The following is a 27,359-nucleotide window of genomic DNA, read 5'->3' on the forward strand; positions in this document are numbered from 1 at the left end:
TGAGGGAAACCCATGAAGCAAACAAACAACCTGAAAGTGCAAAGGTTTGCCAGACCAGAAACCTCCGGCACAGCTGCTGCTTGCAGCTCGGAGCGTGTGTCTGAATACAGCGCACCTCTACAAGGCCACTCGTTGAGGGGTCAGGGTTAAGACATGAGTAGGGTTAACCCGTGCTTGCTCTTTCCCTCGCAAAATTTCTCATCACTTCAAAAATCCCTGCTGCTTGCTGAGGTTGAAAAACTTGTCTCTGTCTTTGTGAGCCGTAAATGTAACAGGTTGCTCTAAAAACCCTCCAGCTCCTTCACAATGCTGCTGCACGAGTTCTAACCAGATCATACCTCTGTCGAGTATCAACACGCCCCAGGTCATCATGGCGCCAGGCAGCATGTGGTCCATAATATCATGCTTTCTTATTTATGATATGATTTATTGTTATACACCATGACTTTCTACAGCAGGGGTGTCCAGCACAATCACACAGGATGCTTTAGGTTGTATTTTTGCCGTAGTTGATCAACCGCCTCTTCATCATTCTCTCAAAGTCCAGCAAGAACTACATATTTTATATCAACGTAAAAGCATCACAATCCCTTTTTATCTCCCAGCATGCTCTATTGTAGTTAAAATCATCCCTGGTGTTTTTTTCTACAGACAGGGTGTAATAGTTCAATGCTGCCATTTTTAGTACAGTTACTTAATTTGCATATTTTTTTCTACAGAATGTTTTTACAATTGGAATTATCTATACATTTTTTACAGTTATAAAGAATGTGATAGTTGTTTTGGTGTTTATTTATAATATGTAATTATATTATTACATTACCATTAGGAAAACGCATGCGCGGTTACATGCAGTGGGCGTGGCCAGAGCCTGTTGACGGCAGACCTGCCAGGTGCTGTCTCGACCTGGTATTTGATGCTAAGTCTCTCTCAAAGTGTCACTAGTTGTTCGTTCGTAGTACACGGCGATGCTTCTTGATAGTTTGACACGATGAGAGGACGTTATAAGGAGCCAGGTTGCGGAAGACACAACAGCGGCGCTCTGCCACGGGGATCCGCAGCTCACTTGGCCAACTCAGAGTCACCTGTCCCCGGCCTGAGTCTCCAGGCGGTCAGCGGTGCCGACGCAGGTAAAACGTTTCCTAGTTTGACTTTTTCATGAATCCTGTAGATTGACGACATACAGAGGGAAATATTAGAATAACGTATTCATTTATTTACTCAATAATGTTGGTGTGATGATAGTTTACAGCTAATAAAACACACCCAGTAGCTCATCAAATGTGAAAGCGGAATGTTAGCTTAAACTTCCTCACACTTTCTCTTTTTGATTTAATCCCTTGAAATGAAATACATTTTACAAAATATTCTTGCTTATTGAGATATGCTAATTTAATACTCTATATATGTGTGTATGCGTATATATATTATACAGTATACTATATGTAAATGCATGCATATCTGTAGAAATATACAGTGTGTTTGCCCCCTTCACACTGGAATGTTTCACATCATCAAGCAAATGTAAATATTAGTCAATGTTATGTTTTCATTCATGCTGTCAGCTGCAAAGCTTTGCAGCGATGCTGGTAGGAAAGTCTACCTTGGAGTACGAGTGAAGATGCCGGTCAAGGATCTGCTGAAGAACATCCGCATGGCTCAGGGCCGGAACCCTCAAGACCTTCAGGTAACATTTAGAACACACTGGACTGGTTTTGGGGTTTTTCCTCACATGGATATACCTTCTAAGTTCATTTCATGTCTCAACATGACTTTTATGGCCAGTTGCCATAATTTCGATATAGGCCACACCCATTTTCATGTTAGGTTTATGAATTATTCATACAAAACCAAATTTTACTTACTACCTTTTTCCTTTCATCATGCCTCCCAAGCCTGAGGCAGACTCTTCTTCTTCTGCAAAGAAGAAAAGGAAAGTGAACGTGAAGTGAAATCAGTCATGGAAAAATGTATCAGTTCCATGCCTGGTGCAAGGATCTGCTTCCACGAAACGGACAGTGAAAACTAAACTTAAACTAAGCTTTAAATGAGCTGCTATCAACATAAGGAAAGACAGTGGCGATGGTTCCACATCAGGGCGGGCCTTTAGGGAATGAAAGACAGGATCCTGACAATTAGTGCTCACCAAAAGGATCGGTCCAGCTCAGGCAGGCAGTGGAAGACACTGAGGTTGCTAACTGCTCTCTCACTTGGACATTGTTGCCAACTTTTCAGGAAGAAAAGTAGCTATTGGCTGTCCTGGAAATAGTAAACGATGTCATTGTCTAATTTGCATATAATTAGCATATGATGTTGTAAAATGCTGAAGGAACAAAGCCTCATTATCATGCTTTTTTCCACTTTTCTGACATATATGTGTAGTTATACTGCTGCATTCTCCTGTTGAACCATGCCAGTTTTAGATAATGAGTTATATGCATTCAGAAGTGAGCCCTGGGATGGCTGTGTATCCACTGACGTCACCGCAACCCGGACCTCCTGATATGGGCATGCCCAGGCTGCGTATGCACAGAGTGTGCATGCAGCGTGCGTAGGGAGTGTGAGCAATCACAGCGGGGTGGAGTAAATTACACAGACTTTTGAGTACCCGGATGCATGGGGAGAACATGCAAACTCCACACAGAGATGGCCGAGGGTGGAACTCAACCCTGGTCTCCTAGCTGTGAGGTCTGCGCGCTAACCACACAACCGCCGTGCAGCCCCCTTTAATTTAAAAGTCATCAAAATAAAATAATCATCTTGACCACCCTCTCCAAGTTCTCCGTCACACGTTGGCTGTTAAGAACCTTTGAGCACAATTGAAGAGTGAATAAGAGATGATTCTACCTATTCTATGACCACCATGAACATGAGTCACTCTTCTGGTGAATATATTTAACAGCAGTTCATTTTAACATTGGATGCCAGAGCTCCACATCAGAGCCTTTGGGCGGGGCGGATCTGTCAGCAACCCGCCTTCGCTCTGTGAGAACACCACATGCAGAACAGTACGTACTTCCACCGTACTAGAAAACTCCCCAACTACGTCAGAAAACGTCGCTAAATTTGTGGCTAGTCTCCTTTGAGAAAATATGTCATCAAGAGGGCTGGAATGACAAAATGGCCAAATTGGCAACACGGGATTGGAGCCAAGTATGTGCTACCAGGAAGTTCTGCTGGAGCTCCAGCAACATACGTGATCTCACTTCTTCTTTAAGGCGGCGCAGTTTCACAAGGGATCGATATCGTGAAAAATGATGTCACACATGTTTTTGCCCCCACCTTGGAATTGTCTTGACCTTTCCCCTTTACAGTGTTGGCCAACAGCACTCATTATAAATACATTCAAACATTTCGAATGAATCCAAGCCGATTTCATATCTACGTGGAGCAGTTAAAGAGTATGAATGTACAGTAATGTACATACTTGTCCTTGTGAAAAAAACATGTGCTTGTCTTGTTTTTCCAAACAGAACCAGCACAGTAAGACTGGCCAAGGTGAGCAAAGCCCTCTTGTGAGACTGAATGAATGACTGTTGTCCCACTTGAGTTTTTTTTTTCTGTGTCAGGGGCCAAGAAGCGAGTGAACACTCGCAGGGGAACCCGCAAGGTCAGCCAGCACGATCACCTCTCTTCTCTGTCTGGAAATCACACGTCTCATTAAAAAATACCTCGGCTGTCTTTCAGCGGGAGAGGAAACGCCCCACAACTAGCCTGGAGGAGCTGGCAATCATCGTGGAGGTGCTGGAGGAGGATCTGAGGACCGGCACCTCCCACACTTCTCCTTTCCAGACGTCTTCTCCCACGCTCGATCTAAACGGTAACGTGATGTTTCTTCAACAGAACAGAGCACAGCAGTTTGACATGCTTACATGCTTCTATAGGGTATAACACGGATGAGTCGGATGAAGTCATCCCCAGCCCCCAGCCCCACATGACCTTCTCACCAGGAATAGCAGAGTACCATCAAGTCCCGCCCCCTCCTGGCACCAACAGCACCACCTTCCAGCTCGGTGGGACGGAAGATGATGGCTTTGCTGTCCGCACAGCCAAATGGACCCTAAGCAGCTCCCACTTCTTCTGGACACAGCTTCAGAAGGAGGAGGTCCACCTGAGGGACATCCCTGATGGCTTGCTGCTGGCCACCGATGGACACGGACGCACGTATGTTTCTAGTTTCCAATACGTCTCATATTCCTCTTTTACACAGCATGAGATCCAGCCAAAGTCGCTTCCAGCAAGCTGCTCAACCTATTTGTTCCCCATGGGGAGTCATAAACACCAAACAGTAAAACATGATAGTAGTACCCCACCACAGTCCATTACATGTCGGTGCCTGGTCAACACTTTAATGATATTTTCTTGTCTTTTTCTTCAAAGTAATTCCACTTGGTCCTAAGTCTAGATGAACCCCGGAAAATGGAAGACCACAGACTTATGCACATGTGTGCTGTCTTCCATAGTTTCGGGTGTCACATGGTTCCGTCTGCGTCTGTTCACAGTGCCACACGAGGGGTGTGGGGGAGCCTTGTGTATTCCGACCTTTTCACCCGCTTTGGATGCCACTCTTTACTAATCCGGTACAGTGTGGATGCAATTATTTTCAACCCACCAAAAGAAAAGAAAGTCCCAGGAACGTTTCCATACTTCACTCACTGGCGTCAGGAGCTACCTGTGCATATGGCACTATGCAAGCGTCACACTTCTCCGGTCACTGTCTAGTTCTTCTGCTATACCAGTGCTCACCTGGTCTTGGCCAGCTTTCCAGTGGCCTACAGTCCACATAGACCATCCGTATTTGCTACTAGAGTTTGTCCCTGCCAGGACATTGTTTTATTTTGAGAAAGACAAAGAAATACCCCTACTAAGGAGTCATGTCAGAGTAGATACTATAACACTGCTGTTGATGGCAGTAATAAAAATGTACTGTGTCACGCCATGGTAAAACCTGTCTAACTCAACAAGCAAGTTTCTACCAACATTTGAACATTCCTAACCGTGACAGAAGTGTCAGAAGATGTTATAAAACTCTCACCATTGTCATATGAGAGAATTATGACATAACATTAAAAAAGTACTATATTACTGTACTGTATTATGAGAAAAAAAGATGGAATGAGTCAAGTTCACTTGTACTGTGCGAGTGAGCAAACCAAGAGTTGCACATCCCCATTATTCTGCTTTTGCTGGGTTTTAATATTATTGTTTCTGTCTTGGCTCTACTGGTGAAAGGCTGGGTTGCATTGTGGAGGGATTTTTACAACTTTCAGACATGCATTGTATGGAGCTCACTTCCTCTCACCTGCTCGGTGTCTTTTTCACCTTCGTTGTTGGCTTGTATTAATTAGCCAATACATGCATGGTGCCAGAAACACCCTGATTTGCTAAATATATCCACCCTGTCGCTAAATTGTCAACATGGATCTCTTCTATGATTGAGGTGTGTTGTGAATCAGATGAGAGCTGGTACTTGAAAATTGGCGCTGAGCCCAATGGAACAACAATGGAACGTCAACAAAAGCTTGGTGATTAAGGGTGCAGACAATTCCCAGTGTCTACGTGGGTTGATCAGACAAATTAGGTACAATTGATCAAATGTAGGGCGGCACGGCGGTCGAGTGGTTAGCGTGCAGACCTCACAGCTAGGAGACCAGGGTTCAATTCTGTGTGGAGTTTGCATGTTCTACCCGTGCATGTGTGGGTTTTCTCCGGGTACTCCGGTTTCCTCCCACATTCCAAAAATTCCAAATTGTCCATAGGTATGAATGTGAGTGTGAATGGTTGTTTGTCTATATGTGCCCTGTGATTGGCTGGCGACCAGTCCAGGGTGTACCCCGCCTCTCGCCCGAAGATAGCTGGGATAGGCTCCAGCACCCCCGCGACCCTCGTGAGGAAAAGCGGTAGAAAATGAATGAATGAATGATCCAATGTAGAATCACTACAGCTACATCAAGTAGCAAGCAGCTGTTGGAATAAAAAAGCTACATGTCATCCACTGACGCTATGAACACCAAGGTAGGTAGAATTGCAATAATGATGCCTGGCACGCTGAACGATAACAGAGTGATATCATTCATAGTAGTGGTGCCATAGTTCAGTCTGATCTGGTATCTGGCTGCCCTGTTTTTGCTTCTCCCCGAACAAGAAATCTCGTCACATTTTCATTGATGTCACATTTCCTGCATCTGGCTATAAGTCGCAGGAACAACAAACTATGAATGAATGTGGGACTTGTAGTCCATGAACGTTTCTTTTTTCCATCCAAGCCAGAACCTTGCTGCTATTCAGTGATATATGGTATGAACTTCAGTAAGTATTTTTTCCTTGTCTGTCCAGAGCTCTCCACAGTGTGGTGTGTGACGGGAGGAGGGCACTAGCCTACGCCATGGCGAAAAGGATGGCTGCACTCAACAGTTTAGACCTGAAAGACTCGGATGGAATGGTAAAATAAATGTCTTTCCTGTGACTTAGTCTTTCCTGATGGCAAAGACATTAAGGCTTTGTGTCTTTGAAGGTGCGAGGGTGCTTGAAGGACACAACCAAGGTTTAGTTGCCAAAGTTCACGCAGAATTTCATTCAATGACACCGTATTTTGAGGAATCGCAGTGGTGATGTGGAGATACAAGCAGGAACAACAATTGAGCAGAAATGGAAGAAGAAAAGGGTACTTTGGTAAATTCGGCTTCAAAGCCCTGGTAGCCCAATGTTATTACTACCTACTGTAACTAATTTATACAGTGGTATCTCGGCATATGAGTTATGAGCTGCTATTTAATGGCAGGCATAGCCGAGGACAGCTATTTGGGGCTTGTGTCAGTGTGACAATGGCTCTAAATAGCATTAGCATCATGCTAGCTAGTCACTGGGTAATATCAGTAAAACTTATGTACATTACATCCATCTAATTGATCTTGTTTATTGTGTATAACTAGGTGACGGGAACAACATCAAATGAAAAGCACTAAATGAATACAGAGCCACCATCTACCAGTACCAGCCTGGACTTTGTTTTTTTTTTAGAGAGCCTCATCTTACCTTACCTTAACTTCAGCATTTGGGAGCAAATATGAGGTGAAAGAAAAAGGCTAAAAATAAAGTATCGTAGTCTTTAGATGGTGCATTCAAGGACTGTTGAACAAAGTAGGACGACTCACCATTCACATTAAACTTGCAAAAACTTGGGGATTTGTAACTAATATATTATTACTTAAAAAAAATAATGGCCCATATTTCCAAAATTGATATCCCTTTATATAAAATCTGATGTAGTTACTTAAAAATTTATTATTATTAATATGCTTGAGGGTGTGATGTTTTACACATTTGGAAATAATGTAAGAATGTCACTTTTAGACAGATCAAGCGCTTCCTGTGTTGGAACTTCCCTTCTTCACAAACATTCACTTGCCAGGGGAGACATTTTGTGTGCTAGTTGTACCAAATGCTCTGCGGTGAGGGATAAAAAACCATGGAGCACACAACGACCCTTATTGGCCACCTGAAACGCCACCACAGCAGCATTTGAAAAGTACAAAATGTTTCCCAGAGACCTCCATGGTGGCACACCTGCTGCTTGAAGCGTGTGTGCCCGAATATAGTACACTTTGCTGGGCCACAACAAGTGGCTCCTCCCCCTCTATACTCTGGTTCTCCTGGTAGTAGTCATGTGGTCGTAGTCATGTGATGATATTTCATTAGGACTCATCAACAGGTACACTTGGTCACATCCTCATTTGTTCCACTCCTTCTTTCCTCCACGTGTACACAAACTACATCTAAATATAAAAAGACTGTATCGGTCTAAAGAAGCAGAAAGTTATGGGTATCAGTGTCCTGAAGACATGTGTGCTGATTTGTTTTCCCAGACTGCACTGCTCCTTGCAGCCCAACACAACCAGCACCTGCTGGTGGACGATCTCATCCTGTTGGGCGCCAGCGTCAATGAGAGGAACCACTCAGGGAAGTCCTGCCTTCACCTAAGCGCGGAGAAGGGCTTCATCCGCGTGCTGGAGGTGTTTTTGCTTTACTTGCCGCTGATTGGCAGAGACGGCTTCACTGTCAGATCTTACACTAGCGGTCAACAAATAGATGAAAGTAGCTTTCCTTTCCTTGGAGTGTTTTTAAAAGTAGCTATGATGGCGATCATCCGCCTAGCCGTACAAAAACATAAAGCATATTACTCATTGATGACAGGCATGAGACCATTAGCCAATTATTCGATGTTTTGTTGAGATCACCAGGATTGGTAGAATACCTTGGCAAGCCTGAATATCTTTTTTTTTTTTTTTAAACCCCAAATGTACCTGCTAAATATTGCAATGCAAAGTGTTTTAGCAATGTGCGGATCGACTGGGACTTAGACGTAGCGAGGGTGAGAGTTGTTAGCGTGGTTTTTCATTTGACCTACTTGATGCATGTTTAAAGTGGTCCTGTATGTCTTCTTCCACTAAGGTGGTAAAGCGTGTCATGATGAAGGGGGTGTACATTGATGTTGAAGCCACCGATAACTCTGGTAAGGTCTTTTAAGTTCTCTGTATCGTTGAAATACAGTATGTTGGTCTGTTAGCTCGAGTGCATCGTCAATGATGATGTTGTGATGACATCATTATGATGAAAGAAGCCATATTATGTTGTAAAATTCTTTACACAATAATTTTTGTTCTGTAATACTTTGTATTATGCTTCTGCCTTGGCTACGATGTGTCTGTAATGTGCAACTGTGATGATATGATACTTGATGACTGGATGTACACGTCTTCTTAGGAATGAGTGTCCTCCAGTGTGCTTCGGTGGCCTTGAAGTCCACCTTGCAGGAGTTGGAACTGAGCAGATCCTTGACCGACACCCGACTGTACATGCTGCGCAAGGAGCAGCTCCTGGAGACCCTGGAGTGTCTGCTACAAATGGCCAGCTACTCTCATGCTATGGTACCTTTTATATGACTGTATACATACTGTACATACATTAGGGGTGATATAGTATATTTGTATTGTTTGGTACAGGGGTTCCCCGTGGTACGCGTTTGACATTTATTAAACAGCTCAGGTCTTATTGTACCCATGTAGCTTTAAAAAAGTGACTTAGCTGCAGTTTGTGTTCTTGTCTGTGTAGACTTTGCCACATTATTGAATGTCTTGTTCTTCATAGGGGAGCAGCAGGATGAACGCCTGAGGCTGGCAAGTCAGCCCGGTGGAGACCCGACAGTAATGTTCTGAGTATGACCAGGCTGGTTTGTGATGAGACCCATTCAGTTTGTCTCTCATGAATTTGTCCTGTTACGTAAAGCATCTAAGGTGCTGGAAGTCAAACAAATACCTGTCAGGCAGGTATTGTTATGATTTCACACAAAGTTTAGGTGCTCGTTAGCTGGTTTCTGTGAAACTTCATTGTTTGTTACATTGGTGTAACAACTTAAAACATACGAAACGAAGACGCCGTTGTTCCTGAGGTGTCTGGATTAATAGCAGATACATTCCCAAGCATAAAAAAGTTTTTGGAGGTTACACTTACACTGTAATACTCACTGTACACTGTACGGTACAGTATGTGAGCATGTGTGCTCCTTCAGTCCTGTACCAATTCCCAGACACGGTCCTAGACTGTGATGAGTCCAGTTTTGCTGATCTTACACCTATAAATTAGAGATGCACCATATCTTTATCAAACGGACACCAATACGTTTTGTGTATCTCCTTTTTAAAGTGTAAAAAGACCTCCATGCATCACACCGGCTGCTCGCATATGCCCGAATACAGTGCACCTCGCTGGGCCACGCCAGATGGCCCTTCCCCCTCTATACTGGTTCTGCTGGTAGTAATCATGTCATGATATTTCATTAGGACTCATTTGAGGATTCATGTAGTATGTCTTACCTCCAGGTGTGCACAAACTACACTTAAATCTAAATTTTAAAATGGAGCAATAACAAATTGGTATGTCATTCCTGAGCAGCACAACGTTATCAGTAAAAAAGATATCGTGCATTTCTAATTTTTGATCTTATCTCTCTTTTCCCCATTTCTTATATATTTTGATGTTTGTTTTGGGTTTTTTTGTGTCATTTTTGTTTTGGAATGTGCCAATAACCATGCCCAGAAGAGTTTTTTAAGGCTTGGGGGAAATAGCCTGCATGTCAGGTGGCTCAGCTTCTTACTATTCATCGTTTTAGTAGAACCCTCTTCTCCTCATATTACCCCTCATGTTTGTTTTATTTCTATCTACCGTGGGCCAGTAAAAAGACCCCCAGGCTGCAGTTAATACACCCCTGTTTAGGGTTTTTGTTTTGGATTTTTCTAGTGACAAAAATTGTTTGGATTGGTGTGTTAAAGTTTAAAAAGGGTTGTTTTGTTTTATGATATGGGAAGGCTGGTGTATTTTTTGTGCATTTTTGAGGGCAGGTATGTATTTATTGTACTTTGTTTTTCAATGGAAACGGTGTGAATATCCCAACAATAAATAAATAAAGGCTAGAAGGTGGACGACGTCTCCCTGCTGCTGTTTGTACACATTAAGATTCCATGTAGATTCAGATGTTAAGGTATATAAAACCTCTGGTATCATTTCAGTGTAACACCAAACAATGGAGTAACGTAAAAAGCAGGCCTTCATTCATTTGAACACTATACAGTGTGTATGGTATAAGTATGACAACAATCCATTATTATGAATATAACAATGTAGCCAGAGCCCAGTTTCCTAAGTATAGCCCAACAAAAGCCAACACATGCTCCATAGCTGACTACGGTAATACTCATTGGTCTCGAATGTTGATCTTGTCAATGAGATTCTGCCCCCCAACAGCGGGTATGTCATCCTTTCATGGGTGATGTATACTCCTCCCTCTCGTGGCATGGCACACAAGCAGCCTCCATTGTTTGCATTTAATCCCGCAGCATAAAGCACAAGTGACCCAGCATCCCAAAGCCGCCCCCGTGCGCTCCTCGGAGGATGATGCTGATGCTGCCATGGCAATGAAAAGAAAGCCTTCATGTGGCTGTAAACAGCCTGAGACGGCTGCGGGGCATTGTGGAACAATACAACAACACCGCTCTGCAAAGCACATCGCCTTCGTTTTCATTTCCTGCTCATTCTGTGGCCATGTCTCACATACTTACATACAGTATATACTCCAGCCACCCATTTCCATATTGCGTACACATACAATAATATGTAGGGGACAAACATGCCGCGGCATTCGAAAAGTACAAAAGGTTTGTCAGAGACCTCCATGCGTCACAACGGGTGCTCAGAGCGTGTGCCCAAATACAGTGCACCTTGCTGGGCCACAGCAGGTGGCTCCTCCCCCTCTATACTCTGGTTCTCCTGGTAGTAGTCATGTGGTAGTAGTGATGTCATGGTATTTCATTAGGACTCATCAACAAGTACACTTGGTCACATCCTCATTTCTTCCATCCTTCTTACTTGCAGGTATACACTAAACTATATCTACAGCTACACGTACAGGTTAAAAAGTAGTAATACAAAAGTTACTGGTATGATATCTTTCTTGAGAAGCACAAAGTTCCAGTATAATATCAGGATATAAAAGTATGATATCCATAGATTGCATACATGTATGATATCAGTAATGTATCAGTATGATATCAGTATGATATACCAAAATGATATAAGTAGATGGTATACAAGTATAGTATCAGTATGATATCAGTAGATGAATACAAGCATGATATCGGTAGGATATTGGGTAGGATACTGCCGGAACCAGTTGTGACATTCGGATTCTCCCGGTATCATGAATGTTTTAAATCGTTACTGTGGATAATCAGCCCACAAACCGCCAAAAATGGCGGCACAATACCAACGAAGAAGAAACGGCAGGAAGCGAGTGTTCGTCTGTTGCAACCGTAGACAGTGAGACGACGCTCGCCAGTTTGGCTTAAATTGTTCAGGAAAGGAGGATGGTCCAAAGGAGCCGCTCACACTATTAAACATCTCCAGATTCACGGTGTTGAAGGAGAGTGTCCCGTTTTTGACATGCGACGCCGAACTTCTTCCAACCAATCAGGTTAGCAAAACAATCAACGCCGTCCATCTCATGCCAACATTGAAGCAGCAATGATATTTTATACTGAATACGGCGGCTAACTCGGCTAATGTAAACATAATGCTGTGTACTTTACCTTAAACTTAATGCTGCCTTCAGCCAGGAAGTTGAGCAGACCCACTGTTAAGTGATACTCCATTCACCGTATCTGTTTACCGTAGTCAACTTACTTTAGGAGATATTCATGGCGGTCTCTTGAAGTTACACTTTGTCTATTCTGCATCATAAGACACTCTCCAGCACATACACAACGGGATACTCTATGTCTCACTGTTTTCATAAGATTTCAGAAATAATAATGATTTGCACTCCAATTTAAAGAGACTAATAAACATTTATGTTCATGTTCATAAAAAAAACGAAAAAAGAAAACATGGAGATGATCTGACATTTCATCCAAGAACTCTGGTTAGCTCCCTCATTTCAACCATGCAAACCTTTCATGATATCAGTGTTATATCCAAGTGGGACTTGGGTAGGCCATACAGGTATGATATCAGTGTTTTAGCCAAGTGTGACACGGGTAGGCTATACATGTATGATATCAGTGTGATATCAAGTGTGACAAGCGTAGGCCATACAGGTATGATATCAGTGTTATATCCAAGTGGGACATGGGTAGGCCATACAGGTATGATATCAGTGTTTTAGCCAAGTGTGACACGGGTAGGCTATACATGTATGATATCAGTGTGACATGGGTAGGGCGTACAGGTATATCAGTGTGATATCAAGTGTGACATGTGTAGTATGCATAGAGTAAGTATGAGGCTTGATAAGATGCAGTACATCCGTTTATTGAAAAACATCAAATATAAGGAAGATACTGCATCACACAGTGTCTATGAAAGGCATTGTGATATTTGCATATTGTATTGTAGTAGTGTCTGTATACTACATGTATACACTATCATTATGTGAATTACAATGTATTTCCTGGATAAATAATACATATATAATGAAGTAGTCCATGTAGAATGAGTGTACATAGTGTGTATATGTATGTCTCATTGAAACAAACAAGAGAGGAGTGATTGAATATGTTTGACTGCTTTTTTTTTTATTCCGATGCTGACTTGCATGCAAGTATTGTGTCATATTGCCTCATGCACTTGAAAGGCCTTCAACTGCTTGGAGACACAGAGACTCACTCTCACACACACACACACACACACACACACACACGCAGCCTTGCCTCTGAGCCGCTGGTGTCAAAAGCGAGCCGCGTGAAGATATTGTGACTAGTGACCACAGAAAGACACAGCGGGAGAGCAAGTGTTTATTTCGCATCACCAATGTGGTAAATCGTAAAGCGTAAGAAAGGAAACATGTTTCTGAAAATAGGAACCACGGCTCAGAAGAAGCACAACAGAGATGAATGAAATGTGACGCTTTTATTTGGCTGTAAATTCACCTGATTCATCCTTTCCTGACCTGACGCTGGTTCTTTGGAGGACCTGGATCTCACAAACATCACATTGATTAGCATGATTGTTTATTCGCAAAGTACAGCCGCAGGGAGGAGAGAAGAGGACGATATCGGGTGTCCTGAAAGCAAAAGGTGAGAATGGAAGAGAGAGGTGGGCGGTGATGGAGCCATGCAGGTAACGGAATCAAACACGCATGCTTTGGACAAATCAAACATGCAATATTTCAGTATACGGTGGATTCATAGAGTATGCGCCCACGCCTTGCTGCTAGATGAACATCGTGAAATGGAGGAAAGTCACAGTGGTCACGGACGAGTATCTCCTCTCCCTAAGGCTTGGTAGAGTTCGTCTTGTCCTTCCGGGAACAATATTCTATATCTTTTGGAAAAGTACGAGCATCATGCAACGGCCGGGCGACTCTGGCCAGACATCAACCGTGTCCTGGTGCTGGCCGGGTCGGCGCCCGTGCTTCAGGCACCGCCGTCTTGCTTGAGACGTTGGCTGCGAGCCTTGTAGACCTCGATGAGCAAATCTTTCACGTACTGAATCTCTCTCTCCACCGACTCCGCCTTGTCACGCAGCTCCCGGTTCTGTCCTTCCAGCCCGTGAAGCTCCTCCTCCAGCGAGTCCAGCTCCGCCCTCTTCCTCAGCCTGTACCTGCACGGCAATGTTCAGCTCTTGTCATGCTTGTATCCTGGTGATATCACGCCTCTGCTGATATCATACTTAGATTTCATACCCGTACTGATATCGTACTTGGATATCATACCCCTACTGATATCGTACTTGAATACTCATATATCAGCAGGTGGCTCCTTCCCCTCTATACTCTCTACTCTACCCCACTGATATCACACCCTCATGCCCCTACTGATATCATACTTGATATGCGACTGATATCACACCCTCAGACCCTTACTGATATCACGCCCTTGTGCCCCTACTGATATCATACTTGATATGCTACTGATATCACACCCTCATACCCCTACTGATATCACACTTGAATATCTTATGAAAAACTGTATATTCTACTGATTATCATGCTGATATCATACTTGAATATGTGTATATCCTACTGATATCATACTTGTATACATGAACTTCATTCTGATATCATACTTGTGTATGTGTATCTCCAACTGATATTTGACATCCTAGTGATATCACAATTGTATGTGTATATCCGACTGATATTTGATACCATACTGATATACTTGTGTACGTATATATCCTTCCATCCATCCATTTGCTATACCGCTTATCCTCACGAGGGTCGTGGGCATGCTGGAGCCTATCCCAGCTGTCTTTGGGCAAGAGGCGGGGTACACCCTGGGCTGGTGGCCAGCCAATCACAGGACGTGTATATCCTGATATTTGATATCATACTTGTACACATGTATAGCCTACTCATATTTGACATCATACTGGTATCCTCCTTGTATACTTGCATATGCTACTGATATGTGATATCATACTGTTATTATACTTGAAAAGCTACGGATATGTGATATCATACTGATGTTATACTTGTATATCCTAGTGATGATTTATGTCATACCAATATAATTTTTGTATACTTGTATATGCTACTCACATGTGATATAATACTGATATCATACTTGTATATGTGTATCCCCTACTGATATTTGACATCCTACGGATATAATTGTATGTGTATATCCTACAGATATTTGATACCATACTGATATACTTGTGTATGTGTAAATCTTGATACATATGCTTCATATGATATATATCATACTTTTATACTGATATTAGACTTGTATATCCTGCACATGATTGAAATCATAGTGATATCCTTGTATTCTTGTACTGATGTGATAGTACACTGATATTATACTTGTACATCCTATTAATGATTGACATCATACTGACGTGATATCACAGTGATATTATAATTTTATGTTACTGATATTGTCGCCTGAAGACAGTTGGGATAGGCTTCGGTTTGCCCGCGGCCCTCGTGACAATAAGCGGTACAGAAAAAGAATGGATGTTACTGATATGTGATATCAGTGATATTAGACATGTGTATCCTACCGACATGCGATATCACAGTGATACTATACTTGTGTATCCTACCGACATGCGATATCACAGTGATACGAGAGGCGTAGGTGGTGCTGCCTAGACGCCAAGTGATGGAGAAAGTTGTTTTACCTGTGAGCAGCGGTTTTGTTCTGGTCCCTCTTCTTCTGCTTCCTCTCCCCGGTACTCACATCCAGACAAGCGGCTCCGACCGCCAGCGCCGACTTGACGGAGCAGGACTCGTCCTTTAGCCTCTGGGCGGGGCGGTGGACGGCAGCGCCCAGCAGCGTGGCCTCGCCCTCCCCTCTGGACAGACACTCGTAGCTTTGGTCCGCAAGGCATTCAGGATAGAGGTAGTGGCCGTGTTGGGGCTCCACAGCTTGCGCCGGCGGGTCCAGTTCGCCGATAAAGCTATGGTAGGGTTCTGCGCCGGCCATGGACTGATGGAAGTAGCCGTCGGCGGCCATCATTGTCTCTTGGGGGATACTTCCAGGCACTCCTCCCTCTTTGCTACAGTGCAGGAGCTCCAGCCCCGTGCTGTCATAACTTACGTTGACCTTCACATTGTGCATCAGCTGTCCCTCTCGCTTGTGGTGGCTGTCGTACGAGCCGCCCAGGCAAAAACTTCGCGCAATCTCTTCGCTGCAAAACATTCCTTCGGAAAAACAATAACTCTCCTCTTCCTTCAAGGATAAAGCACATTCTCTCACCTTCTTTACGCCGCCCAGGCTATTCTTGCTCACCGTCTTCAGCGCCGAGTAGTGGTTGACGGAGAACTCGGCGCTTCCTGAGTAACTTCCCCTGGAGCCCCACACGTCCAGTCCCACTTCCTCCCCGACTTTCACCGCCTCGCTGAGGATTCTTCGCCCGCCGTTGTGGTGGTAGCGGTGGTGGTAGTTGTACGGAGCCGGCCGCGCCAATTTGGATCGACCCATGGGACCGCCGCAGAAGCCGGCCAGGTCCAGGTCCCCTGTTGCCAAGGTAACAACCACAGGGCTGCTTTCTGATTGGCTGCTCCCGTACGAGCCGTAGGGTAACTGGTAATACGACGGGGAGCCCATGGCTTTGTCACATTTTGACGACTTCTCCAGCTTGCTTGCCGTATCGGAAGACTCGGAGCGGAAGTAGTCCTCCAGCTGAGCCAGCTCCTCCTGCAAGAGAGAGGTCATGACCTCCAGGTCCGAGGGCACCTTGACATCTTGTTCTAAGGGGGAAGGCGGAAGGGATGAGCTGGGAGACGACTCGCTGGTTGACACAAATGAGGACAAATCAACTTTTTCCGTCATCCAATCAGAGTGACCATCACCTACGGACAAAAAAGGAGAAAAATCAAATTCATTTCCTGTCAAGAAAGTCAAATTGTTAAAACAGCAAAAAAGGAAAAAAAAACATGAAAGAAAATACGCAAATCCAACAACTAACCGATCATCTGAAAATGATTGAACAGCATGGTCTGCATTGGATAAAATCCACTTAGCTGTACTCACGATGCTACGACATTAGCCCGTGCTGCACTGCGGCTCCCACCTCGCGATGTGCAAAAATAAAAAAGCATCTCCGAAAAACTCACCAATTAATCGCTGCCTTTTCGCTTGGCTCCGCCCCCGCCCCGGCTCGTGATTGGCTGCGGCTAGCCTGCCGGAGAGGGAGAACGTGGAGCGTGGAAACGAGGTGAATTATTCTGCAAAGGATCGATGCCGCCATTACGTCGTCTGCTTCCGTCAAATTCTTCTACGCCGCTGACGCCGCCTCGCACCCAGCAAAGTGTCACCACAACACCGGAACACCTGAAATCATGCAATATCCATCACAACACGTCAATACACACGACACATAAACACCAGGTCAGATGTTCCCACTCTTGTATATGTATTGTATATGTATACGTATACAGCGATAGTTCTGATAAAATACATATATTGTTTTAAAGTTTATTCTAACATTCAACATGGTTAAAAAAGATGATCAAAGTCATGTTTGCCTCTGTAAATCATCTCTATGACTTGTTGATGGAAATGGCAGAAAGGAGACACAGCAGCAGTACTTCAGTAGTACAGTAGTCCTAGTAGTAGTACTTACCCCATAGTTTGTGTGTAGTCCAGCAAGCTTCAGGGCGAAGAGTGCTTAAAAATCCATGTGCTGTCTTTCACCGCGTCAGTGAGGAGATTTTGGCAGCAGAGGGAGGCGAATAGAGGATGTTGAGGAGCAAGAAGATAAACTTTAAGATGTTGAACAGCAAGAAGAAGATCCGGAGACAAACTTTCCAATCTTTACAACTCCTGACGCCCCCCGCCTCATCACCGCTCGTCGGATCGCTCCGCCGCCGCCGACGTCACCAGCGGGACGGTACTTTCCCGCCGCCGAGGGAGATGGAGCGTCTCCTTTGCCTTACTTTTACTTATTCATTCTTTTCATTCTTCGCTTCCACGTTTTATCCTCCAACTTTAAATACTTTTCTTTTATTTTACCCAGCGCGTGACTCGCCGTTACACCGCTGCTGGACAACAAGAAGTCTCAACAAGAAGTAGTCGTGTGTTATTTTTTTTTTTAAGCCTGTGGAGTGTCAAAAACATGAAATGTACTCTTTGGTTCAGCAGTTAAATTCAACGAAAAGTCAGACGCTAGTCTTGGCGTGTTATTAAAGTTAGTTGTGATAAAATACATCCTTTATCAGCGTCACAGACGAGAACTAGTTTACGGTGTGCCTCGGCGGAAGGACACTGTATTGCACCGCGAAGGTGTAAGTTGGGTTGCAGTCCTGTTGCATCATTTGAACATTATACACTCCATTCTTTATTTATTTGATATATTTAACATCATTTCACCGACATACTGTCTACATTCTTTATTTATCTGGTATTTTATGATATATTTAACAGTATTTTACCAATATACTCTCTACATTTTTTATTTCTTTTATATTTCATGATATATTTAACATAATTTCAACAATCTAATCTACATTCTTTATTTATTTGATATTTTATGATATATTAAAAATCATAACGTCTTCAACATACTCAGTACATTCGTTATTTATTTCATATTTTATTATACATGTAACACCATTTCAGCAATATTTTCTGTACATTCTTTATGTCTTTATATTATGTATTGTACTATGTCTTTTTGTGTTTTTACTATGAATTTCTACTATATATTTACCATTTAAAAATATCTATACTAAATTATCAGTATATAATTATGTATCCAACATGGTGCCCAAAATATACAGTACTTTTCTACATGTATTATGTATTTATATTTGATGTATGATTTCAACAACATACTCTTATGCATACATTTTTGACATTTGATAGATTATTTTTCTATGATTGTTATGATTATTATTGTGATGTAGATATGATATTGTGATTATTATTTTCTATGCAATTTCTCCAATATACTGTACTTTCTACAATTCTGTTTATCTTTGTATATCATCATTTTGCCTTTTAATGAGTGCTGCATGATTCTTACATGCATTGAGAATAAATACATATTAGCAGTGAGAATAATTATTAATCCTGTATTAGCATTGATATTAATTTGATATTAGTTTGCTTATTAATCCTATGTGAACATTGTTAATAATGAGATATTAACATTGCTATTAATTGCATATTAGCATTGCCAATAATTGTATCTTAAAATTGCTAATAATGAAATATTAGCATAATAACAGTTCTGTTGCATGAGATCAAGTGTGAACATTTCTTTATAGCACAATGGCGATCTTATAAAGCGTTTCATGGTGTGTATAATTACATATTATGATCTGAAATGCTAACACTGATGAAGAAATATTGCAAGTAGCTGAGTAGAGAGTAATATGTATCCATAGTGTGATTGATGGTTATGGATTTATTTTGCAAATTTTTCAAACTACTCTGCTCTTCTGCTGAAATCCGGCCATGAAAGTACTACAAGTACTCACCATAATCAACCATAATAATCACTCTGGGTTGTGATATTTCCTGCATGTAGTAAGGATGATATAGGTGTATGATATTGTTGTACTGTGTACTGTGTAGTGTAACAATGCCAGTCCCCATGTACATATCTCTATTCCAAATATTTCATCAAGTATAACTAGGAAAGACAAAATGACCCCAAATTAAGTAGGCGTGTTTCATCCTTGTCCAATGTGGTTTCCTTTGGATGAACCTCTGATGTCAATTATACTACGAGTACTGATCAATACAGTACATGCTTTTCTCTCATGTTGTTACGTTGGTGGATCATCAGGAAGTATCACAGTGTCCTTCTAGCCAAGACCCCCACTCGGACTCTTCTATCTGACTTTACAAAGTATAAAGGGTATGTAGGTTAGCCCACAGCTTTGGGATAGAAGGAGGTGCTGGATAGAAGGAGGTGTCGGATAGAAGGTGTAGGACAGAAGGAGGTGCTGGATAGAAGGAGGTGTTGGCAAGAAGGAGTTTGTGGACAGAAGGAGGTGTAGGACACAAGGAGGTGCTGGATAGAAGGAGGTGTTGGAGAGAAGGAGTTTGTGGACAGAAGGACGTGTAGGATAAAGGTGTAGGACAGAAGGAGGTGCTGGATAGAAGGAGGTGTTGGAGAGAAGGACTTTGTGGACAGAAGGAGGTGTAGGATAGAAGGTGTAGGACAGAAGGAGGTGTTGGATAGAAGGAGGTCTAGAACGGAAGGAGGTGTTGGACAGAAGGAAGTGTTTGCTAGAAGGAGGTTTAAGACAGAAGGAGGTTTAGAATGGAAGGAGGTTTGGACAGAAGGAAGTGTTTGCTAGAAGGAGGTTTAGGACAGAAGGAGGTTTAGGACTGAGGGAGGTGTTGGCTGGAAGGAGGTTTAGGATAGAAGCAGGTTTAGGACAAAAGTAGGCGTTGGCTGGAAGGAGGTTTAGGATAGAAGGAGGTGTGGGACAGAAGGAGGTGTTGGACAGATGGAAGTGTTTGCTAGAAGAAGGTGTAGGACAGAAGGAGGTTTAGGACAGAGAGAGGTGTTGGTTGGAAGGAGGTTTAGAACAGAGGAGGTTTAGGACAGAGTGAGGTGTTGGCTGGAAGGAGGTTTAGAACAGAGGAGGTTTAGGACAGAAGGAGGTGTTGGACAGATGGAAATGTTTGCTAGAAGGTTTAGGACAGAGTGAGGTATTGGCTGGAAGGAGGTTTAGAACAGAAGGAGGTGTTTGCTGGAAGGAGGTTTAGGAAAGAGAGAGGTGTTGGACAGAAGGAGGTGTAGGACAGAAGGAGGTGTTGCAGGTAGAGTAGATGACGGTTGCTAGCCCATAGCCCATCGGTGGATAGCAGGGTGCTATCATGGTGTGGTTAGGTTTCCTCCCCCATGCACCAAGTGAAAGTGTGTATTGCAGCAGGCTATTCTCCCTGTTGCTATGGTAATAGGCAAGTAAAAAAAACATGTTTTGGCATTTTGAGCGCCATGCTTTTTACGTCCTCTGAGCTCTTCCACCCCCATTGTTTACACTTAGCTCTTTTTGCCGACTTGCACTTTTTATTATGCATAATGCACCCTCCTCTTTAGTCTGCCATTAATTGCTAATCTTCACAGGTCTCAGAGAAAAAGCAGATTTAAGTGCAATACCCCTGCAACAAATCTTCTATACCCTTCATGCTTGAACAGTTTTGGTTGAGCTGGTCAATGACAACTTTATTTCACTTTCTCTACATCATCAAGGAAGTTGTGATGTATTTCTTCAAGCTTGACATTTACCAACAAGACACTGTACGTATTTCACCATACGTAATAAGACTTTATTCGTCTTCAAATGTGCTTGACTTGAACTCATCAAGTCCCTTAGTGGCTATAGCCTGTCATGTGACCATAACAGGATGACCGTTCCTCAGTTTTGTCCGTTTTTTTTTTTTCTTTTTTTACCTTCAAAGCTAATTCTACAGCCATTAATGCAAGGGTGGGACATATTACAATTCAGCTCTTCTTATTGTACTTCCTCAATGAAGTAATAGAAAAGAAGCTGCAGGAAGTAGCTAGCTTTTATCTTTAACCCATGAAAAAGAAGCCATAAGAAGCCATGGTGTGGCCCCAATATGGCAGCCTATCACAGCAGGTAAGCTAGCTCATTTCTGAAAGCTTATTTTTCTTCTCTTTTTTAACGTGAAAGCTCATTAGAAATCAATTTGACAATTGTAATGAATTTACAGGAAGTCAAATATTATAATTAAACTCTTCTTATACATTTCTGTCAATGAATTCATAGAAAAAAGGGTGCAGAAAGTAGCTAGTTTTTATCCACATCCCAAGTAGCCATGATGTGGCTCCATAATGGTAGCCTATCACATGCAGGTAAGCTAGCTCATTTCCAAAATTTTTTTAAAACTATAAAATCACATCTTAGAGACAATTGTAGTGCTTTAGTGGGGTGTCAAAAATGACAATTCAGCTTTTCTTCCTGTATTTCTTTAATGAATCCATTGAAAAGAAGCTGTGGAAACTAACTAGCTAGCTAACCATGGTGCGGCCCCACAATGGCAGTGTGTCAACAAGCTTTTTTTAAACCATAAAAGCACATTTTAAAGCCATTTACCAATTGTACTGCTTTAATGGGTGTGGAATATATATATAGCCAGCTAGTTTCTACAGCTTCTTTGCAATTATATATATAAGAATTTAACTCATTACTATTTCTTCAATGAATTAATTGAAAAGAAGCTGTAGAAACTAGCTGGCTTTTAACCTTAACCCATAAGAAGCCATGGCAACCTCATTTCCCTTATTTTTATTTGTCTTTTCACCATGAAATCCAATTTGACATTCAACGGAACAGCTGTAATGCTTGAAAATGATGTCCAATATGACATTTCAACTATTCTTAGGCTATTTCTTCAATGAATCCATCGAAAAGAAGCTAGGGAAATATTGCTATCAGGTCTTCATAATACTACGGAAATCCTGATGTGATGTATTAGTCAACACAGCAAGAATGCTAATAAGACACTCAATAAATGTCACTCTTTCAATGACTTTCAATCAATAAATGCTCTTTGTTCAACTTAAAGTACATTTGTGCCACACGTGAAAATGTCAAATACGTTTAGTATGCACAATGTCCCATCCTTCACATGAGGAAAATATGTGGCATATCCACCATTTCTGACATGACATTGTTCCGGGTTAAATGCAAATTTGAAAGTAAATTCATTTGAGTCCATTTGAAGTAAATAAGTGAATGAGTGGTTGGTGGATATACAGTATTTGTGATGTGTACACTATGTACAGTATATGTATGTCTTCCTGCATGGCTGCTTGCTATGATTGCAGGATTTTGTGCGGTATTGCCCTCCATGTGTTTGTCACGTACAAGAGCACAGGAGTCGTCTCCAGCCGTGCACGCTCTCCTTCAAAGACGGGCGGCCATGCACTCCCTCCTCTTCCTCTCCTACGTTAGCATCACTTACACCATCATTTCATCACCACCCTGACAATCCCACACTGCCTCAACTTTTTACACACACACACACACTCAGCAGTGCAGCACATCAACACGCTTGGCCTCCAATATTCAACATACAGTATTGCTATTTGTTCAATGCTTGAATAGAATGAAGAAATATACAACATACGCTAATGCAATTTGTTCCCTGTTTGAATGGAATGAAGAGAGGATTGGAAGGAAGTGGTAAGATGGGCTCTCAATGATTTAGTGTGACTTCATTCTGGTCTTATTAATCATCAACATCATTACAATTCATAGTGAACACACACACACAGCATTGTAATGAGATGTTTTTTTTTCAGACATGCTGATAACAAGACAGGCGCAGAGGGAGGAAGGATATCAAATATAGACAATGGAGCGTAATCCCCTTGATACATGTTGATATCATCATTTACCGCAGCAGATTATTACTGTACATACTCACTTCTATTTAAGGATGAATAATCCATTTACTTCAGCCTGGTCTGGAAGATGATGAAACCGTCTTAGGATACCGTGATACCCTCCATTCACGTGCATTACCACACTGACTCCATGCATTCCACATTTACTAGTAATTACTGTGTATGCTGAATGCTGATTATTATTACAGCCTAGCAGCACTTGTTCCTCATTTCTTGTCTATATATTGCAACATCGACAAAAAGTCATTTTATTTGATAGTTTTGTAATATAATAATGACTAAACATATAGACTGCTGTGAGGCTTCAGCAGGGTAAGAAATGCGTCATCTATCATATCCTTAAAATGCCTGCAAACCATAGTCAGTGGTGGTTCTGGCTTGAATGATGTCCTGTGTAGAACCCCCCCGCCCCCCCCCCCCCCCCACATGTTCTGACATATCGTTTCTTCAGGCAACTTCTTTTACATAAATGTATTAAGTTATACATTGCCAAAAAAGCTTACAAATTCTATAAAAAGTAGGCGAAAAAATAGAAAACAACACACATATATGGGGAACATGTGTTTTTGCAGTACACATACCCTTCAAGTACAACACTTCCTAGCCCCCCGGCACCCCACCTCAACAAACATTTTCCAACTATGAAAAGTGTTTATTTCACAAGGTCAAGCTCCCCTCAAATGGCATTTGGCTTCAATCCACATTTACACCATGAAAACTCTCATTCCAGAAAGGAAATGAACAGCAGGTAGTCTATAGTGGGGATTTTCAACCGTGTGCTGTGAGAAATCGTCAAGTGTGCCATGAGGAATTATCCAATATCACTTTTTTTTTTTTAAATGAACATTTATTAATAATTTTCTGCAAATATTATGTAATTGTCGAGTGTCAGTGGTGTAAAGACTGGCTGAGCAAAGTAATATTCATCCGTGTGTCAACACGTAGCTGTAATTAAATATACTGTACAGAGTGTCATTGTGTAACATTTTTGGTTAGTGGTGTGCCACAAGATTTTTGGAGGCGGGGCCGCGAGCATACATAAAATCAGTAGATTGGTATATTGTATTGCAGTTTTCCATAATGACCACCATTATTCTATTTGACTGTCATTTTAGTTGAGCAAAATTGTAAATTTAGTGGACCAAAACTTGATTGATTTAGGTGACTAAGGTACGACTAAAACTAATAATTAATTAGAAACGAATATATTCTCAAGACTTCAAATAAAAAGTGCAGTCCAAGTGACCTGCGGTGGGCAGATGAGCTATGTTTGGAAAACTAGCGCCTGCTGAAAGCCACAGTTCAGGGTGTGGAGCCATTCCGATGACTCAGGAGAAGCTTGTATTATTGTGTCATCCTGTCCCCGTTTGGATGTCAACATGGGTCGGGTCCAGGTTCCGAACAGGCCTACCATCCCTCACATGGGCTTTTTAGGGCTGGATGTGTAGCTTTGTGGGAAGTTGATGATCAGATGTTGCGTGCTAGTGCTGAAGGACCCCCATGGTGGCAACAACAGCCATACTTCAGGTGTTTTGGGATGAATATTATTAGTACAGTTTGCACCAAGCTTGTGCACGGTGTTTGGTGACTACAGACGTGCTACAATCTAATGGGTCACCTTTTTCAGCGACTCGCCATGGTTGGTTCCGACAGGTTCCTGCAGCTGTACCTTAGAAACCAAAATAAGATAATAACATTGACTCTGCCGTGTAAAATATCCATCCCTTCTTGAGCTGTGTGCACACACAAACACGCAGCAAGGATTTACTTTTACCAAACTACTAGGATTCCTACATACTACTTCTCTAGGCACCACCACTGTGAGCTTGTGTTTGTCCCGGTTCTTTAGAAAAGTGGTTGAAGATTCCCGTAAAGGCTTGTTATTAAACCTAGGATTGGTTTACTGACTGGAGTGAGCCCTGCTTTAGGCCCACAGGCACAAACTGCTTCTTTGAACATCTAAATCCCCATAGCAGCGTATGACTTTCTTGTTACTCACGGGGGTATGTTCCCTCATTCTACTGTACTTCCCTCACTGAGTAAAGATGTTCATTGTTGTTAAATATCAGCCCAGTTAATAAAGCTCTAGAGCTGTCCTATCCAGTCTTTGAGCATGAACTGATGAAACTTGCGTTTGCTCAGACAACCTGAAGACTCCGGCTTCTATTTAATTCAATGCTGTCTGATTCTACATAATGGTGGTAAACCTCCATATCATTCATTCTGTTACTCATTCTTTGTTTCTACACAAGTGTACTAACATGCACCCCACCGTCTATTTGTTCATTAGCCATCTATGGAGGGCTTGTACATCTAAATCAAAATAAATGTCAAATTGTAAGATGTTCATGTTCTGAGGAATCAGAAGTAGCGTACTTTTATTTGGATAGCAGAATGTTTTCGCTGGAAGATTGGTCGCAGATGAAAGTGGTTCACAGGCGATACTGTCGTCTTGATTGATGTCAGTACCAGAGAGGATGAAGTCTTGAGATGACAAAAGATCAGATCCGTCCAGTCGTGATAATCTGCTTTATCAGCCTGAAGAAATGGAAAAGCACATTGAGATCAAAGGCTGGGAACAATTTATTTTTTCAGTCTTACCGTCTGCATCCGGTACCTTCAATGAATCTATATTCTTTTTGCATGACAAAGAAAACAGGAATCATAACTGTGACTGTTTTTCTTTTTTCTCCTAGGAATGGAATCACTCCTATTAGAAACGCTTGACCTCATGCCGTGTCTCCAAAGCCGAGGTCACAACTCGTCACAAGCTGCATTTTTTGATTCATGGTTTGTTTAATTGTGGTGACCATGAAGGAGTAACATCACCGTGCACCCAACGTACAGTCCAACATGCGACATCTGACGCTGCTTGGGCTTGCAATAAAAGAACTAACCTGTCGTTACATGCAGGCTTTGTATGAAGGTTGCAAGGACAACGTCCATCTCTTTCGTCTTCTGTCTCTGCCACCATTTCTTTCCTCCACTTCCCTCCTCCATCACTGTACTTCCTACTGAAAACCACCTACATCTCTTCCTTGCTCTGTGCTCTGTGGTTGTGATGACAATCGGTATATGATTTACACGTTTTGCCAATAGAAATGGAATCTACTGTTGAAGTCGGAATTGAGATCATGGGAATGAAATGCTGTCATCGTGAGGAGAAGGGACGCTTGTGCGGGGATGTATTTTCTTGGCGGACTGTAGAATTCAAGTTCAAGTTCAAAGTTCAAAAACACTTTATTTATCCCCGAGGGGCAATTTAAAGGACACAGAGAGCAGCATATCGAATAAAAATGTAGAAAGCAGACAAGGACAAGTAAAAGAGCAGACACAACTGAACATACAGTCCCTGACAAAAGTCTTGTCGCTTATCCAAGTTGTAGGAACAACAAATAATAACTTGACTTGTAGTTGCTCAATTGGAATCAGAAATGACTTATATGAAAGGCAAAGCCCTCTAGATTATGCTTTTTATATAAAAATAAAGTTTTGTACCATTCATTGAGTTTTATCATTTAATTAGGACATAAAGGTCAGATTTTGCTTGGACAAAAGTCTTGTCGCATACAAAAAAATGTAGAAATAATACATATACTTAATGTTGAATACACAAATATGCTACAATAACATCAGAACATAAAGTCATTGTACCTTGGAAAAAAGAATTAATATTGTGTATGGCTTCCATGAGCTTGGAGGACTGCATCCATACGTCTTGGCAATGACTCAAATAACTCATCTGGAATGGCCAAGAAAGCAGTCTTGCAGGACTCCCAGAGTTCATCAGGATTTTTCGGCTTCATCTTCCAAGCCTCCTCCTTCATCTTACCCCAGACATGCTCAATAATGTTCATGTCTGGCGACTGGGCTGGCCAATCCTGGAGCACCTTGACCTTCTTGGCTTTCAGGAACTTGGATGTGGAGGCTGAAGTATGAGAAGGAGCGCCATCCTGCTGCAG

The 27,359-nt window shown here is 42.2% G+C and overlaps 2 protein-coding genes and 2 long non-coding RNA genes across 7 annotated transcripts; 2 read left to right on the top strand and 2 right to left on the bottom strand.

The window, feature by feature from the left end:
- Nucleotides 1-509: 509 nt before the first annotated feature.
- On the bottom strand, nucleotides 510-12,392 carry LOC131134958 (uncharacterized). Its single transcript, XR_009131504.1, has 4 exons — nucleotides 12,141-12,392; nucleotides 1,869-1,917; nucleotides 1,604-1,681; nucleotides 510-1,165 (listed from the first exon to the last, which is right to left on the bottom strand). It is a non-coding gene; the product is annotated as an uncharacterized LOC131134958 (long non-coding RNA).
- On the top strand, nucleotides 866-10,470 carry zgc:113279 (uncharacterized protein LOC553749 homolog). The gene is made up of 11 exons (XM_058080702.1): nucleotides 866-1,130; nucleotides 1,566-1,687; nucleotides 3,474-3,498; nucleotides 3,570-3,610; nucleotides 3,688-3,820; nucleotides 3,885-4,164; nucleotides 6,337-6,442; nucleotides 7,866-8,012; nucleotides 8,452-8,512; nucleotides 8,764-8,927; nucleotides 9,148-10,470. Exons 1-11 carry the CDS (start codon nucleotides 992-994, stop codon nucleotides 9,169-9,171), a joined length of 1,242 nt encoding a protein of 413 aa, XP_057936685.1. The 5' UTR covers nucleotides 866-991; the 3' UTR covers nucleotides 9,172-10,470.
- On the top strand, nucleotides 11,758-26,303 carry LOC131134957 (uncharacterized). 2 transcript variants are annotated; one of them, XR_009131502.1, is made up of 2 exons: nucleotides 11,758-12,025; nucleotides 26,094-26,303. It is a non-coding gene; the product is annotated as an uncharacterized LOC131134957 (long non-coding RNA). The 2 variants fall into 2 exon arrangements; XR_009131503.1 differs by lacking the exon at nucleotides 11,758-12,025 and adding an exon at nucleotides 19,146-21,604.
- Nucleotides 12,931-17,849, bottom strand: atf5b (activating transcription factor 5b). 3 transcript variants are annotated; one of them, XM_058080701.1, is made up of 4 exons: nucleotides 17,626-17,849; nucleotides 17,121-17,333; nucleotides 15,679-16,855; nucleotides 12,931-14,151 (listed from the first exon to the last, which is right to left on the bottom strand). In XM_058080701.1, exons 2-4 carry the CDS (start codon nucleotides 17,248-17,250, stop codon nucleotides 13,965-13,967), a joined length of 1,494 nt encoding a protein of 497 aa, XP_057936684.1. In that variant the 5' UTR covers nucleotides 17,251-17,333; nucleotides 17,626-17,849; the 3' UTR covers nucleotides 12,931-13,964. The 3 variants fall into 3 exon arrangements, with proteins under 3 accessions (XP_057936684.1, XP_057936683.1, XP_057936682.1); XM_058080700.1 differs by having other exon boundaries at nucleotides 15,679-16,852; nucleotides 17,117-17,333; XM_058080699.1 differs by lacking the exons at nucleotides 17,121-17,333; nucleotides 17,626-17,849 and adding an exon at nucleotides 16,969-17,076 and having other exon boundaries at nucleotides 15,679-16,852.
- Nucleotides 26,304-27,359: the final 1,056 nt, after the last annotated feature.

Source organism: Doryrhamphus excisus, chromosome 8 (genome assembly GCF_030265055.1).
Source record: "Doryrhamphus excisus isolate RoL2022-K1 chromosome 8, RoL_Dexc_1.0, whole genome shotgun sequence".
In the NCBI taxonomy this organism is placed as follows: Eukaryota; Metazoa; Chordata; class Actinopteri; order Syngnathiformes; family Syngnathidae; genus Doryrhamphus; species Doryrhamphus excisus.